Genomic DNA, 17,252 nt, shown 5'->3' on the forward strand with positions numbered 1-17,252 from the left:
GTCACCAGCACAACTTCTCATTTTGTATGGGATTCATTCACATGGAACAGTGGTGATCTTTGAACTCTCAAGACTGTAAAGTCTGGTCAGAGTTCAATGAAGGGTGAGGTAGACAAGGCCCCCATCTGGTGAGGATGGATTGAAGAAAGAAAAAACTACAGCATCTTACGTAGTCTAGCACAACATGAGCTCCACACATAGCTAATAAAATTTGTTTCATTAGAATCACAGTGAGAAGTAAGATGACTCCAAAGTAGTAGCTGGGGGTGACCAAGCTATAGCTATGTAGAGTTGCAAATTAGTAAAAACTTTCTTTGTTCCTTAAATTTGATACCACTGTTTCTTCTGGATGCACCTTACAATGTTAAATAAATGTCCTAAGTACAATTGTGCTAACACTCTAAGAAACGTGAACATTTTGCTTAAGGTGAAAGAATTAGACATTGAAAACGGCACTACAAAATGGCAAACTGTCAGAAGACAAAAACGAGAGTGGGTCAAGTTTGCCACAGCCTGTCGAGAAGGAGAAGACAATTCGAAGAGGAATCCAATTGCCAGAGTAAGTGACAAAACAAGCTGATAACAAATGCTTTTGCACGGCAGGAAGATTCTCAAATATTTCCAGGATTTGCAGGCTTCACAGCTCACAGTAACTTAAGAGGATGGCATGTAGTCATTTGCTCACATTGCTGAGCCACTGATTTGAAGATCATGTTCTGAGGGCCAACACAGAGCAGGGGAGTGGCAAGTGATCTTAGAAGAAAAATGTAGATCTCCAGCCCAACTGGGCTACGTCCATCCATTTGTGTTGTGTTCATTATTGCCTGTATATGTGATAGGGAATGTATTTACATAGTGATAGTCTGAAGACTGACCCTCCAGAAAGTCAAGCGTTTACTGCTCTTGACTAATGAACTTTAAGAAAGTAGAACAGTGTCAAAAGTTTCCACCAGATCTCTAATACAAAAACTAGGAGAGTCTGAAAAGACCTTCACAAATAATGGCTATCAATGAGAAAGGGAAGTTAAAAGAAGAATGTGTAATAATTTGACCTACGAAGGATAGGATTCACATTAACAGCTTCTCTAGCTCTGTCTGGGCATCTTGGCCTTGAGCCACTAAGGAAATCAACAGTAGAGTTATCTACCAGAATTCCTTACTCACAGTTTGCATTAAAAATATAGTAAGTATCAGAAATGATGTTAAATGTACAACCTCAGCTCAAGAAAAGGGATTTATTCTCTCTCAGAAGTTTTCAAATTTGGGGGAAACTTTTAATTTACTATTTAAATTTAACTCATAGCTGTAGCTTTATGTTATCTCACTCATATTGTATATTCTTTTCTTTTTCTATGCATTGGGGGGTGGGTTATTCTTCTATGTATAAAGGATCTTTAGATTAGAGCTCACCTCACCAAAGTTGTATCTCCATCTGTGCAATTTAATTACAGATGTTTGGGTAACAAATCAATATTTTACTGAATGTTCTTATCTTTAGTATATAGGTGAGATTTCAAAATTTAAACTGTATTAGTTTAAGTTTATCAGCAATAAATATAAAACTATTAAAACAAAATGAATATGGCAGAATATTTGCCAAAAATCTATTCAGCAGGAAAATGATACAATAGGTTTAAATTTCTAAAGTTATTACCACTATCTCTAAATTCCATATTTCTCTTCTGATTTTCTCAATTTATCTACGACTTTGACTAAATCTCAGACCCAAGTCTAGGCAGGGTACATATTAATATGACACAAATTTTCTTTAAAGAAATAGTAATTTTTATCTTTTGTCAAACTCTTTAGATGCAAAAAAAAAACAAAAATCAGTGACTTGAACAATGTATGGTTAATAATAATAATCTAGCATCAAGTGTGTATATGCCAAATGCACATATACATTAGGCTGGGGCTATATATATGTTACCTCATACAATCCCCACAACGGCCTATGGCATAGGTGGTATTGCCCCCACTATGAAATGGTGCTGGTGAAGTTAAGTGAGTTTTCCAGGATCATACAGGACTAAGTCATGCTGGTGCCGGGTTTCAATTCAAAGCCCGTCTGGCTATGAAAGTCATTTCCTTCTCATTTCACCACACTCTGAAGTTCATGATTTTCTCTAAATGAGATCACAATCCTAGCCATTTTCCTCATAGATTCGCTCAGACTGTGAAGTGAACCAGAAGATTACATATCGAATCTCTGGGGTAGGGATTGATCGACCACCTTATGGCGTGTTCACCATTAACCCTCGCACTGGGGAAATTAACATCACTTCAGTGGTGGACAGAGAGATCACTCCACTCTTCTTGGTAAGTCAGAGCAGTATGTTTCATTTATTTATATTATTTTTCTTCCCTTTAAAAAATATCATCTCATCACTATGACTTACTTTTGATAAAACGCAGTAGATGAAACCAAATGAAAGTCCTGCAGGGATGGAAAGAGCATGAAAATATAAGTTTATAATTCAGGATTCTCTGGTGTATGGCACGTGCACACAATCAAGTGCTTTGATGGTATTTAAATTACTAAACTGTAATATAGTCTGAATTCCCTGTAAAAATTGTTTCTTTGCATATTTTCAGATATATTTTCAGGCATGTAATTTAATTTCATGGTATTTAATTTCCTTTGGTGGAAAAAGACAGGTTTGTTTTCAATTTTCCACAGATCTATTGCCGGGCTCTGAATTCACGGGGAGAAGATTTAGAAAGGCCTCTTGAGCTTAGAGTCAAAGTTATGGACATAAATGATAACCCTCCGGTCTTTACACAAAACGTGTACACCACCAGCATTGAAGAAAACAGTGACGCTAGTGAGTAGAAGGACATTCCTTCTCTGCATTATTCCATGTCTGTTTCTCTTGGTCAAAGCTTTAGAAGATTGAAATACAGGTAATTTAAAGAACAGAAAAAGACAAACTTGTATTTTGAACAAACCCCACAAATTCTAACATAACTGAGATAGAAAAAAAATCATATCTAAATGCTAAATATCCTCTTACTTGGGGAAGATTCTTATACTGTACGTGTGATGTAGAAGGTGCTTATTAGCACCTTTCTCAGAGACTGTTACAGGCTCACAATTAACTTTAATCCAAGTGAGCAAACTGAGGAAGAAACCATGAATGTTTTTTTAAAAGGCTCTGTTCTGGTCTATTCCTTAAAATCCTTGGCTGAACCACACAAGGTAGAGATGCAGACGCAGCTACACCCATCAGACCAAGCACTGAGAGCAAGCATCAGTCTTCACAGTCTACACAGCAAGTTGCATTGTGCTCTCTCATTTTTTTCACTTCTTTCCATCTTGCTTAATTTCATTTCTAACTCTAATACCGTTTTCTTCTTTGTATTCGTTCTCCTGAACTTCTTTCCTTCCTGTTCTTATGCTTTCCCTATGTTGCTGCTTCCCTCTCTCTCCTCTGTCTTTGCCTTCTGCCTCTTTCTTCCCCAGCCCTGCAATATCCCTTTCTCTTTCAAGCCTATGTCTGTCCATATGCCTCTGCATACATTTAGGAGAAAATAATACAAAAAATAAGTTTAAATTTCAGAAGAATGGCAGATAAACAGAAAATGTTTTGTGTGGGGGGGTTTCTTTTCTTTTCTTTTCTTTTTTTTTTTTTTTGACATAGGCTGGGAGGACATAGAGGCAAAGAGAAGGTTTTGCCTAAGAGAAGCAAAGCAGAGAAAGGGAATCCAAAGTCCACCTTTGCTTTCTCAATAATATATTTCAGGACAACCTTGGTAAAGGAAGAGAAGGTGAAACGCACAACCAAGTCCTTTTGGTTGTTGATTACCAGCTTTGTGAATTCTTCCTTATGTGAAGATAGTTTTTGAACACACGGCTACAAGGCCAGGGTGCACTTTCATAAACTACCAATTCCTTGAACCCTAGCACTTTTTATTCGAGGGGCTCCTGGTTCTCTGTGCTAGAGTTTTTCACTTTGAGACCTGTCTGGAAGCAAAAGAATGCCAGGGACCTGACAACTTTGGAATATCGGCCCTGTGGACTGATGTCCTTGGGGATTGGCCTAGGGTGCCTGTTCTTTGTCCCTATAAATAATTAAGAACTTCTTATATTCCTATGGACAAATCACCTTTTCAATAATTATATTGTTTTGGCTGTTTGGTAAAGTGCTGTTATCTTCCAATGCAAACAATAGTAATTATCTGCTTACTGGATGAGTTACAATTAAGAATATAGGTACTCAATAAGTAATTACAACATTGAATTTAATTAAGCTACAGTCTTCTAATTAAGCATTTTAGAATATTTCACAAGACCATGGCAAAAACAAAACTGGTAAAATAGGTTTCTTCGGCTTTATGATTAAAAAATGTATTGAACTTTTTCATACATTAAAAAGAGCTATATTTTGCAACTAATTTACCATTTAATTATTTAAGGAATGAAAGTATTCTATAAACAGTAAAAGATCTTATAGAATCACTATTTTTGTAATCACTGGTACAGCTGAAAGTTATGGTAATAGATTTTCATGGATTCGAACAGAGAGAATTCAGGAGGCCAACCACTCTTTCTTCTTATACCTAATGATTTGCTGAATTAATTCTACCAGAGTCCCAACCATTCTCCCCCTTCATCTTCATTTCTAGATGCACTGGTAGTAAAGTTAAGTGCCACAGATGCAGATGAAGAAAATCACCTGAATTCTAAAATTGCGTACAAGATCATCTCCCAGGAGCCGGCAGGTGCACCTATGTTCATGGTGAACAGGTACACAGGAGAAGTCCGCACGCTGTCCAGTTTCCTTGACAGAGAGGTAAAACCTCCTATGAATGAATCATAAGAAATAAAGAATTCAATTTTGAAAAGATGAAGATAAAATGATTCATGTGTGTCCTTATTCCAATGTAAAAGGAAGGAAGGAAAACTAATCCAATCAGTTTTGATGAAAATTAAAAGCTCAATTGTATAGATTTCATTTGATATGTATACAAAACAAAGAGAAAGAGCAGCATTGGATTGTGTTGGATTTTATTCAAGACAAGACCTAAGGCTTACAATTCTTCTTCATCTTCATTAAGCAACACAGTATGTACAACCTACTTGTGAGGGGCTCAGATCGGGATGGAGCTGCCGATGGACTGTCTTCCGAGTGTGACTGTAGAATCAAGGTTTTAGATGTCAACGATAATTTCCCCACTTTAGAGAAAACTTCGGTAAGTTGCTACTCATAATCCTTTTTCCATAAGTGTCAATAATTGATTTGCTTTCCTGCTAGTTCATGATCCCATTTCAGTTACATGGATGGATGTATTCAGTTTTGCTGTATAAACCTTGGAATTTCTTCTAACACCTTCATATTGTGTGTTTATCTTTGACTCACTATTCCAAGCAGACCTCTGTGAAAGCAATGATCTATCTACTCCACATACTCTATTCACAGAAATTTGGAAATGTGTTGCTATAACTATGGGAATAACATAGAACCACTGATGTATTTGTATATGCCTCATAATTTGCTGAACTAATTCTGCCAGAGTCCCAAACATTCTCAACTTCCATTTTTATCTTTAAGCAAAAAACAGCATAAAATCCAAAATAGCATGGCTAAATCTGGCTTGCTGCCTGTTTTGGTAAATATATGTTTTATTGGAACACAGCCATGCTCATTTCTTTACATGCTGTCTATGGCTCTGGCTGTTTTGTGCTGCAAAACAAAGACGAATACAGTCCTCCCTCAGTATCCACAGGAGATTGGTTCTAGGACCTCCCACGGATACCAAAATCAGCAGATGCTCAAAGTCTCTGATATAAAAAGGCATAATGTTTGCACATTATCCTGTGTACTTTAAATCATTTCTAGGTTACTTATAATACCTAACACAATGTAAATGCTGTATAAATAGCTGTTATACTGTATTGTTTAGGGAATAATGACCAGAAAAAAAGATTTGTACATGTTAGTACAGATTGAATTTTTTTTCCCAAATACTATCAATCGACAGTTGGTTAAATCCATGCATGTGGAACCCACAATTCGGAGGGCCGACTACAGTTGCAACACAGGTTCTCATATAGAGAAAAGCCTAATATATTTACTATCTGGTCCTTTACCAAAAAAAAAAAAAAAAAAAAAAAATCTGATCCCATGTCTAAAAAAAAGGAGTAAAAGAAATTAAAAATAAGCAAGAAAAATAAAGTGCCAGTTTGACCTTGATTTCACATACAGCACATGAAAATCAGTTTTACTATCTTAAAATCATTTTATTCTTGTATTTTTGATTGGGTGTATGACATTTAATAATGGTGCAAAAATCACTGACATAGTTTGTTGTTAGTATTTTAAGTGATGATTATGTATTAGTAAATATCCTTCTTTTGAAAATTCATTGGTTATAAAATTGATCTATGTCATTTCAGTACTCAGCAAGTATTGAAGAGAATTGTTTAAGTTCAGAACTAATACGATTACAAGCAACTGATCTTGATGAAGAAGGCACCGATAATTGGTTGGCAAAATATTTAATTCTCTCGGGAAATGAGGGGAATTGGTTTGATATTCAAACAGACCCCCAAACCAATGAAGGCATTTTGAAAGTCGTCAAGGTACTGTATGGACTCTGTATATTTTCTTCCAAAAAAGTTTTAAGTGACTCTTAGAGATAGAATCTACCTTTGAAAAAGTACACCGTAACCTTGAATACTGCTTATATTGACAAGCATCCTAAGGAAAGTGTTATGTCGATCTAAGCCCTCCTGCCCAGAAACACAATATTTATTTCCAAGAAAAATATGCTGTTTTGTTCTCACAGTGCCCAATATCTAGTTGGGAAGGTAAGGTAAGCACCTCCAAATTAGATAATATGTGAGAGTTAACAATATAATAAATAGTAGTATAGATGCTATGATGTAAAGTATAATTAATTGCAAATGAGTGAAATATGAAATAATTAATGAGGTAAGAGAAGGTGAGGTCCTGCTGGGCTAGATTTGCCTGAAAAGGTTTTTTGTGGGGAAGGTTTAAGCAAGATCTTACAACTGAGATTGCTAATGTGAGTCATAAAATGAGCAAACACTCAGACGTGAGAAAACGAGAAGCCTGTTCAGGGCATGGTGAGCAACTTGGTGGGGCTGTTAGTGGAGTATTCACGAAGGGGAGCTCTGGTGAGAACACTGAATACTGAACTACAGGGTTTGACTTTTTCATATAGATAATTTTTCTTAAAATACTTGCTTTTACTTCATGGCAACAATCAAATCTAAAAATTTACAAATTAGAAACAAATAAAACCACAAGGCAATAGGATTTAAATCAACATTAATGTAATAAGGGGAACATTATTATTTTTTCTCAAAGTAAATTGGGACTCACAATATAAGCAACACTTACACCTATAAAAATAAACACTGACACACACACATTTAGCTTGGCACACAGCGTGATTGGAGTTACTCAGTTCTGTCACTACTTTTATCTATTCAAGTGATTGTGAAATTTTTTTGGATAGCATATTAGAAAGCCATTTAGTCTTTACCTGATGAAAATGTATTATTTATTCACTGAGGCTTTCTCTTGTCTTTTCTCAAGTCTCTGGAGCAGTTTTTAAAGTATTGCTACTTTACCATCAAAACACAACCATGCACACTGAAATCATCTGGTATATTAATTTATGAAACTACTACTACTAAAATAATACTAAGAATTTTGCACATAAACAACTCGTCTCTAATATTTTTCTATCCTAAGCACTTGGCCCAGTGTCCAGAAGATAGGAGAGACTCATAAAACTTTGAAGATAGTGTTGACAATGATGTTTACCTGAAACTAATGGTGTAAATCCCAGCCAAATGGAAGTCACTAAACTTGGTAGCATAATTCATAATTTCTCCACAAAGTTATAAAAATGAAAAATAAAAGACCATATTAACAGAGCAGGCAATGCACTGTCTATGACTTATATAATGTGTCTTCTGTGATAGCTATATATTTTTTAAAGGTGTACTTACTCAATTGCCCAAAAAACTTAGTTGATTTTATGAAAAATTTGTCAAGGTAGTATTAGATATTGTGTAAACAAAGCATCTGCCTGTTTTTCCTGGATAATAACTTTCCAAGTCCCTTAAGAAAACAAGAAAAAAAATGCTTAAAAACATCAAAATAATATGAAAAGTTAATTAAAATGAAATTTGAAATCTTAATAGTACATAGCCAAAAGAACTATCTATTATGGAGAACATACATGTAATTTTCCCAGGCTTTGGCATTTTCAACAGCCGGTGGTCAGACACTCATTCCAAATGCATTAGTCGCTAATGCTCCCGTGTCCCTCTCCATTTTCATTAAATCCTCTACTTAACTGATGGAAACTGGTCCCTCGGGAATAGGCTTTTGACTAAGCTCTATCTAACCGTTTCTTTAGTCTAAGGACATTACAAATGATTCAATTAAACAAAAATTGATTGAGAATTGCCATATGCTGACAATATGGAGAATGAGACATGGCCCCTGTTCTCAAGGAACTTATAGTTTAACGAGAGAAAATCTCTCAGAAAATCAAGAATCTCTCTTTCGATAATAATCTTCCTTTGGTATTTATTGAGAAATGTGTATGGAAATACTAACAAAAGACATAAATATAAATGGGTATATGTATATACACAGAGAAAAGCCAAATACTACCCGATTGGAATTCTAACAAAGAAGTATTGGTTCTCTATTTTTATAATAATTCTAACTAATGTTTATTATGCAATCACTAAACACCAGCTATTGTGTTCTATTGTGTGTATACAGGCTTTACACATAATACCTCATTTAATCCTCACAACTCTAGGAAGAGTGATTTCTTTTTTAAAGAAAGTGAAACAGAACCAAAGAGGGAACTAACTTTTTCAGTTCCCCCAGATGGTGAACGACTCAAACAGGAACCAGCCACATCTCTGATTCCAAAGTCATATTTAACTGCCACATCTGTGCCTCACCGTGTAATTGGGGGCCAGTAAAACAGGTCTTAGGAAATGACTAGCACCCTGAGTTTTTTATTTCGAGTCTGTTCACCTCTGAAACTCCTTTCCAGCTGTGTGTGCCCTGCTGGTCTATTTCAGACACATTTGTACCAGAAAATATTCCTTCTTGGAAAGCAAAATATACACATTCGGGCAGATATTTAACCATTTTTCAGTTGCCTGACATGGAAAAACTGCTATCACGTATTCCTTTTGGATGTATACTTCTAAGCTCCTCCCTGTTTTATTTTCAGTTCTAGAATGAATCAGTGTCCTCCTAGAATTAACAGTGCTATATCAAATTAGACAAAAAAAAAAAAAAACCTGGGTGTGCAAATCTAGCTTAGCATCCGTACTAAAATTCATTGAAACAAAAACTTTCCGGAAGACAAATCCATTTCTGGATGGTTCATCTTCATTTTGAGATCTTCGTGAGCCTCACTCTAGATCTCCACAGGCTAGGCCCTACCTGCTCTAACACACATCTATGTATCCTTGTTAAGAGTTACCCCTCGATTGTGGACAAATTGAGTTTTTCCAGCCTCTCAATTCATTCCAAGAAGAGACTCCAGGGCAAACCATTGTTTTTATTGCTCTTTGCAGACCCCTGCCCTCTAGACACAATAATAAAATCGTTGGTAAAGGGCCGCTCTTGCAAAGAATGAATGAGTGACTTTGTGCCTTTCCTCTATTTGCCTTTTGTAATCCTCCCTGCTAGAGGGAAGATTGGCTGTCAACCAATCTCCTGTCCCTAGATTCTGTGAATTCCTATAAGTGAAAGACCTTTAGACACATATTAATGTGTATCTATAGAGTGCTATTGCGTGTATACATACAAAAACCCCAGGAAATTTCTGTGTCAGAATAGAGGTTCTTAGGGCCAGCCCCATGACTCACTCGGGAGAGTGCAGTGCTGGTAGCATCGAAGCCGTGGGTTCAGATCCTATATAGAGATGGCCGGTGCACTCACTGGCTGAGCGTGGTGCAGACAACACCTTGCCAGTGGTTGCAATCCCCTTACCAGTCAAACAAACAAACAAAAAGAATAGAGGTTATTAGATTTTTTTATTTATTTGAAGTAGCATGGAATTCTAAAAAATAAAAATTGAGTTGTAGAAAAGGGATCTCTTCCTATTGAAAATTCAGTTTTTAGTACATAATTCATACTCACCTCTGTGCTAGGTATCATGTTGACTTGTCCATTACGTGGACCAGTGGACTTGATATTATATGGACAACTGTGAACTGATGTATCAAAGCAATTAAAATTCTAAACCTCAGAAGGTTTAGCTGAAATTCCAGTGAGGCAGCTGAGTTACCTCCGAACAGGAACCCAAGTGAATTTCTGAGAATATTTCTGTCTTATCAGCTCTTCTAAAGAATTTAACTCTAAAATCTAAGAAAACACTTAGGATGTCATGGAATTTCCCCCAGAAGCAGAGATTTATCTCAGAATCCTGCTGATAAGGCATTGATATCTTGCCTTCTGTTGCAGGTAATATGTGTAGCAAATGATGATTACATTAGCTTCCAGAACACTTCTAATGTTTCAGCATCTAAACAGACATTGTACTCCCTTTTCTACAACTGCTTTTTCACCTTAGACTTTTCGTGTCACCACATCAACCATTATGGATCAAAAGATTCTATTCATCTTTTATCCAGGAAACCCATTTCAAAGGTGACTTTTCTCTGGGCCAAGTATTTACTTATTTGACTGTGCCCTGCAAAGGAGGCTGCTTGTCCACCAGACCCAACGCAATTAAATTACAGTTTAGGGCTGACTATAATAATCACGAATTCTTTAGAAGTTGTTTGCATCATTTAAAAACATAATTACAGGTTGAATTACATTGACTTCTTTATTCTGTTGATTATACTTTCAAGAGATTCTCAAATGTAAATTCTACAAAGAAAATCTGTGTCCTATTTATTCACTCAATAGTTGTGGATATTTTTTATTTCATTCTAATTTTTTTTTTTTCATAAACACCCCATTTGGAAAGAAAATCATTATTTATTTCAAGGTTTTTTATATAAAAAGTCCCAAACTCTAAAATTTGATTCCAATTAAAAGTTGCAGGCTTAAATGACCAATGTATTAGTGCATTTTTTCTATTGCTTACACTGAAACTGGTAGTTTATGAGAAAATAAAATTATTTCTTACAGTTTTGGGGGCTGGGAAGTCCAAGGTCCAGGGGTCCACATTTGGTGAGGACTTTTTTCTTGGTGGGGGCACTCAGCAGAGTCCATGACAATGCAGATTATCACGTGGCAAGAATCACAAGAGCATTTTTACATGCTCACTTGCTCTCCTTATAAAGCCACCATTCTATTCCCTGATAACCCATTAATTCATGAATGAATTAATCCATCACAAGGGCATAGTCCTCACAATCCAATCATCCCTTAAAGGCCCACCCTTTCAAGTACCATAACTGAGTTTCCCACCTTCTTAACATTGTTACAGTGGGCACCAAGCTCCAACATGAGCTTGGGGGGACATTCGAACCATAGCAACCTACATACCTGATTATGCCAAAAGATAGAGAATAATATGTCTAAAATACCAAATGCATTAATAAGTGAAATTTTTTCAATTCAAAATCTGAATTGCATGGCTCCTAGACTTTATCTAGTGCGTGGCTTGCTTACCATGGCTTCCTATTCTATCAAAAGAGAGTCTTTTGCTGTTTCAGAGTGTTTTCCTTTCTATCATTTCAGATGCTGGATTACGAACAAGTGCCTAATATTCATCTTAGTATTGGAGTTAAAAACCAAGCTGAATTTCACCACTCAGTTGCTTCTCAATTTCGAATGCACTCAACCCCTGTGAGAATACAGATTGTTAATGTGAGAGAAGGACCCACATTTCATCCAAGTTCTATGACTTTTAATCTGCAAGAAGGAATAAAAGGAGATTCTTTACTGAATTATGTGCTTGGCACATACACAGCCATAGATTTGGACACAGGAAATCCTGCAACAAATGTCAGGTACTACAAATACTTTGTTCATGTTAACGTGGCATGGTTTTGTTCAGTGTTGATTCATGTAGTATATGCTATTTTATGTGAATTGTAGTACTTTTGGAGTTTTGCTTTGCTTTCTTGTTTGCTTGTTTGTTTTGTTTATTTGTTTTAGAAGACTATTACAGCGTTTGAAATATTCTTAGAATTTTAATAGTGCTTTAGAGAATATAAGGTCTCCAACTGGTTATAACATTAATTGTGCCCAGGGAGCAATTGTAAGATCAAAGAGCTACCTAAATTACTCTGTGAAGTCTCTGATCTTTGTGGTCAGTTGTACTTCCCTGGACCTGGGCTGATTAAACCATAACGTAGACAATAAAACATCATAAAAGATGAGTCACTGCTTATATTCTTAAAATCTGTGTTATCTATGACTTTGAGACTAAATTCAATCCTCTGCTTAACCTAAGAGGAAAAAACAATGGAAGAAGCTAAAACACAGGTGTTTAGAAATTTGATAAGCATAAAGAAAGTCAGAACAGGAGAAACTGAAAGGTAGGTATTAGGGGCACTAGGTACACAGATTATACATGAATGAGAACTATATAAAATACTCTGAAAATATCTACAGTGAAATATATAGGTCTTCTCTACATCTTTCCCTTCTCTCTCTCTCCTTTTCTTTCTCCCAATATTTTTGGAGTTAAAAAAGTCAGTTGACTTATAAATTATTTTAATGTTAACTGTCTTAATTAGTTAGTCAGCTAACAAGTTGACAGACAGCAAAAATTATGAAGTCTGTCAGTATGGAGTGGGGAAAAAGGATGTCTGACAAACGAAATGAAGACTTGAAATCATGTCTGGTTCAGAGACCAGAACTTCTTCCAATTAGGTTAACCACTTCAAATTAATTATCTATAACAAGACTTAGATAGACAAGCTGAACAAGCCCCTGAACAGACCAACAATGAGGTGAATAAAGAATATTACTCTGATTTAATAAATAAACCTCACACATTTTTATTAACAATTATACGAAGACATAGAAAAGTAAGAATGATGAAATTTTTAAAATCTGTTTTGAACCTGTATATGAATATATTTAACATTGGATTTTTATTAATATGTACGTATTTATAAACCAAGACAATTATCACTATAAAGCACACACACAATATATGGCAATATATGTTAACCACATTGTAGCTCTTATGTGACTTAAGTACTAACTTTTATAAAAGCTTATTTATTTAATGATGAGCTTATTTATTTAAAAACAGGTATATCATAGGACATGATGCAGGCAACTGGTTAAAAGTTGATTCAAGGACTGGTGAGATACAATTTTCTAGGGAATTTGATAAGAAGTCAAAATATATTACCAATGGGATATACACAGCAGAGATCCTGGCTATAGATGGTAAGAAAGTTTATTTGGAGTATTTTAATATTAGTACTATTATATTAAATATTATAAACATTATTATAATGTTGATATTTGAGTCCTCAAAATATGTCACTTAGTGCAAGACTTATGAAAAGTTCTAAACACCTTATTTTAAGAACCAAACTTAATTATAATTATAACCATAATTTACACTTAAGCCTTAATTTATTTCTCCTACTTCAAAAAAAAAATGTATGTAGCTTACATCATAAAACATAAAAGTTAAAATATGTAAAAATTTAGTTTCGGTTTATGACCTAATCTCTTGGGTATGACTGATCCCACTTGTAGAGTATGTTAGGAATGTTTACTTAAATAAGAGCTACAAGCTGGGCACAAAGTTCATTTTGGGATCACCTGTGGGGGAGGCAGTGTCCACAAGAGTATAGTTATTTTAGAGGCACTAAGACTGAGCTACAGTGAGAGGCCTGTGTGAGTGTTGCTTGATTAGACACATTGCCTATGAAAGCACAAAGTTATTCCAAATGCAAGATCCAAATTAAAAGTGCAGATAGATGCATGGAATTAACTCGTAATTGAGCCACTTCTCATGTGGGAAAATCTATAAAGCATTCCTCTTGGTGAGCAGCAGCAGGACTTTGTTTATCAATAGTTAATGATTCTCTGAAGCCTTGCCTAGGAAACCAGCTGCTACAGAACAAAACAACAGAGAAAGGTCAGTAACCAGGAAAGAAGAAAAACAGATAGATACTGTGGGTTTGCATGAAGTTTATATCTGACTTTTACAGTAGCCAAACGAAGTGAAAGATAAATGAACAGCAAAAGATGAAAAAGAAACCATGATAAAGCCCAAGCAATTACAGTCCATACATTCTGGTCCTCATGTTGCGGGTGTCACTTTTAACATCTGAGTCAGTTATATAAATAATATTGTCTTATTTATTATCAATATTCCAGAAAACCATGTTGATTGCACCCTATGTTTGCCTTTCAGTCATAGATGAAAATCTTCAAAAACTAGGATAAAAAATTAGTCATTTCAAGTGAATGAAAAGAAAAAGTGTTATCAAAATGTACCAAGAGAAAATTAAAAACAGGGCTCCTTGTTTATTCGCCAAAGCAAAGTATCTGCACTGGCACAGAGCTTTCCAAGCAGAGTATCTGCACTGGCACAGAGGATCTGCACTGGCATGGCCCTCGGGTGAAGAGGCAGAGCTCTATGTACAGTAAACTCCACCAGGAAGCAAATGCTGTAAGCAGAAGCTAGAGCTTTGCTTGCCATGTTGCAAGGCCATAAGAAATCCACAGAGTACCAGAGAATGACAAATAAAACAATCTGGAGATAACCTGATGTCTCTCTAATGAGAGACGAAATAAAATAGACTCTTTTGTCTAGAAAGTCCGGTGCTGAATAGGATATAAGAACATACAATACAAAATGATTTAGCGTGTGAATAGGCTTTCGGCTTATCATCATTCAATTAACTCAATAATTTCACCATGTAGGCATACAGAAAACATCTCAAAAAGAAGTTTATTAACTTCTCAGAAAATGACCTAGTAAAGTATAAAGTACCCTAGAAAGGATAATGTTCTAGTTTACAAATGAGAAACTAAGGCTCCTTGCAGGGTAAAAACAATTCTTTATTCACTGTGACAGAAAATAGATTAGAAAAGTTGACTAAAAGCTCAGACTCCTAACTCTTAGTTCCCTGCCCTTTCTAGTAAATTACACTAAACAAAAATGTGTTTCAAATGGAGTATTAAAAAAAATTAATAAATTTACATTTGTTTTCAAAAGTGCCATTTTAGAGAGAAATAGCAACTAATGGACAGAATTAAAATCAACAGAGAAAACAGAAAGAAAAACATAAACAAATAATTATTAATTTCCATTGTGGTTATTTCTGCAAATACAGGGCTCAATAAGCATCCTGAATAGAAGGCTATAAGATCATGTGGGAGTCTGATTTATGGGGACAGGGTGAAAAGAGAAAGCAGTAAACCTTCTCTGAGGAAGGACATTTAATTTTCCATTTTAGGATGTGCAGGAATTAGCAGAATGAAATGAGGATGAAAACATTTTAGGAAGAGGGAACAAAATGCACGAGAGTTCGGAGTTAGGAAAAAACTTGTTTGAAGAACTTTAAAGAAGCCAGTGTGACTGGAAGGTCGCATGCTAATGCATGAGTGACTTCAGGTTGTTGAAGGAGGCAAGAACCTGTCATGCTTCATGAATCATTCCTACTGTTCCCATATGCTGTGGCATCATCACAGGTTATTAGAAAGAATTTTCCCCTGACACCATTTATGCTAACACCCATGACACTACTGTTTCAGATGGCTCTGGGAAAACGGCTACGGGAACCATATGTGTCGAGGTTCCTGATGTCAACAATTACTGTCCAGAGATTTTTCCAGAAAAAAGAAGCATCTGCATTTCCTCCGCATCAGTCCTTATATTTGTTAGCGATCATTCCTATGGGTCCCCCTTTACCTTCTGTGTTGCTGATCAGCCACCAGGGACAGCTGACATGTGGGATATCAGATCAATAAATGGTAAGTGGAATGTAAACGTGCTCATACTCTTAAGTCCAAAAGTGAAACGATTACCAAATAATTAGTCAAGTCATTTAGTAATGCTATCTCTGTTTCCATAATTCTTGGCATATTTACATTAATAAAAAAAATTTCATGTGGAGCACAGAGTATTTTTATCAAACTATTCTGTATGATACTGTAATGCTTAATACATGACATTATGCACATTATGGGCAAAACCCATAGAACTGTACAGTACAAAGTGGGAACCCTAATATAAAATTAAGTTAATAATAGTATATCAATAATGAGTCATAACTGTAACAAATGTACCACATTAATATAACATGTCAATAGTAGGAGAAACTGTGTAGTGGGTGGGGGAGGGTATGGGAACTATCCATACTTTCTGCTCAATTTCACTGTAAAACTAAAACTGCTATAAAAATAAAGAAAAAACTTTCACTTACGATATTTGGGGAAAAATTGAAATAAAATAAAAGTCAAAATGTTTCACCAGTACTGCAATCACAAATACTAGTATATAAATACCAGTTTATCCCTCATTTTATATGGGCAGGATGCTAAACCAATATTTGATCAGTCTGAAATAAATAAAACCCTTGACTAACTCAATAGGGATGTCACAGTTCTCTAGACTGAATAATTTCAGGCAAGTTACACAAATGCCTCTGAAAATACATTTATACATTTTCTACTCACTTAGGAGCGTGTAAGATTAATAAAATTGTTTTTTGAAGACCTATGAGTTCAGAATTATTTTTAAGGGTAAAAATTTAAATACAAATTTCCAATATTAGAGGAATGATTAAGCAAACATGGGTACATATTATTTAGATGTGGTATTATTAAGATATAGCCATTAAAGTTAGAATTCTGCAAAGTATTTAGATACAAAAGAATACATAAACCAAAGAAAGTAAAGTGAAAAACAGATCCCAAAGTAGTAGGTGTATATGTCCTGACCATACCTACATAAAAATAAATGCCTGACATTGATAACAACAAAAAGTAAATTTCAGGCAACATAACATTTTATCTATCTTGGGTTCTTTTTTCGGAAATGTTAAATAAATGATAGAAAACATGCTATGAGAGGACCTCATCTGGGCTAAGACAGCTTCCTAATCTAAAATCATTTGAGGCAATAGGAAAGACTTCATGGGGTAAGGATCAGACTGTGGAGCCTAAGGTGAGATGAAATACTTCTCTCTTCTCTGAGGCCACCAAGCTTCTCCATTCATAGAATGAAGAGACCCTAAAATGACGCCAGAAAAAATGCCACCGATTAAGAATTGGTCAAAGGAGAAAATTAAGCAACTTCTA

General features: G+C 35.4%; 1 protein-coding gene across 1 annotated transcript in view; it reads left to right on the forward strand.

The window, feature by feature from the left end:
- The window catches only part of DSG4 (desmoglein 4), a 46,289-nt gene that overhangs the window by 19,410 nt on the left and 9,627 nt on the right, over positions 1 to 17,252 (forward strand). Inside the window, exons 3-11 of the mRNA XM_063076633.1 lie at positions 428 to 559; positions 2,164 to 2,319; positions 2,681 to 2,825; positions 4,627 to 4,793; positions 5,059 to 5,193; positions 6,398 to 6,583; positions 11,709 to 11,980; positions 13,237 to 13,376; positions 15,705 to 15,923. Coding sequence (XP_062932703.1) covers positions 428 to 559; positions 2,164 to 2,319; positions 2,681 to 2,825; positions 4,627 to 4,793; positions 5,059 to 5,193; positions 6,398 to 6,583; positions 11,709 to 11,980; positions 13,237 to 13,376; positions 15,705 to 15,923 — 1,552 coding nt within the window. The remainder of the gene's footprint in view (positions 1 to 427; positions 560 to 2,163; positions 2,320 to 2,680; positions 2,826 to 4,626; positions 4,794 to 5,058; positions 5,194 to 6,397; positions 6,584 to 11,708; positions 11,981 to 13,236; positions 13,377 to 15,704; positions 15,924 to 17,252) is intronic.

The sequence above is a fragment of the Cynocephalus volans genome, chromosome 13 (genome assembly GCF_027409185.1).
Source record: "Cynocephalus volans isolate mCynVol1 chromosome 13, mCynVol1.pri, whole genome shotgun sequence".
NCBI classification, from domain to species: Eukaryota; Metazoa; Chordata; class Mammalia; order Dermoptera; family Cynocephalidae; genus Cynocephalus; species Cynocephalus volans.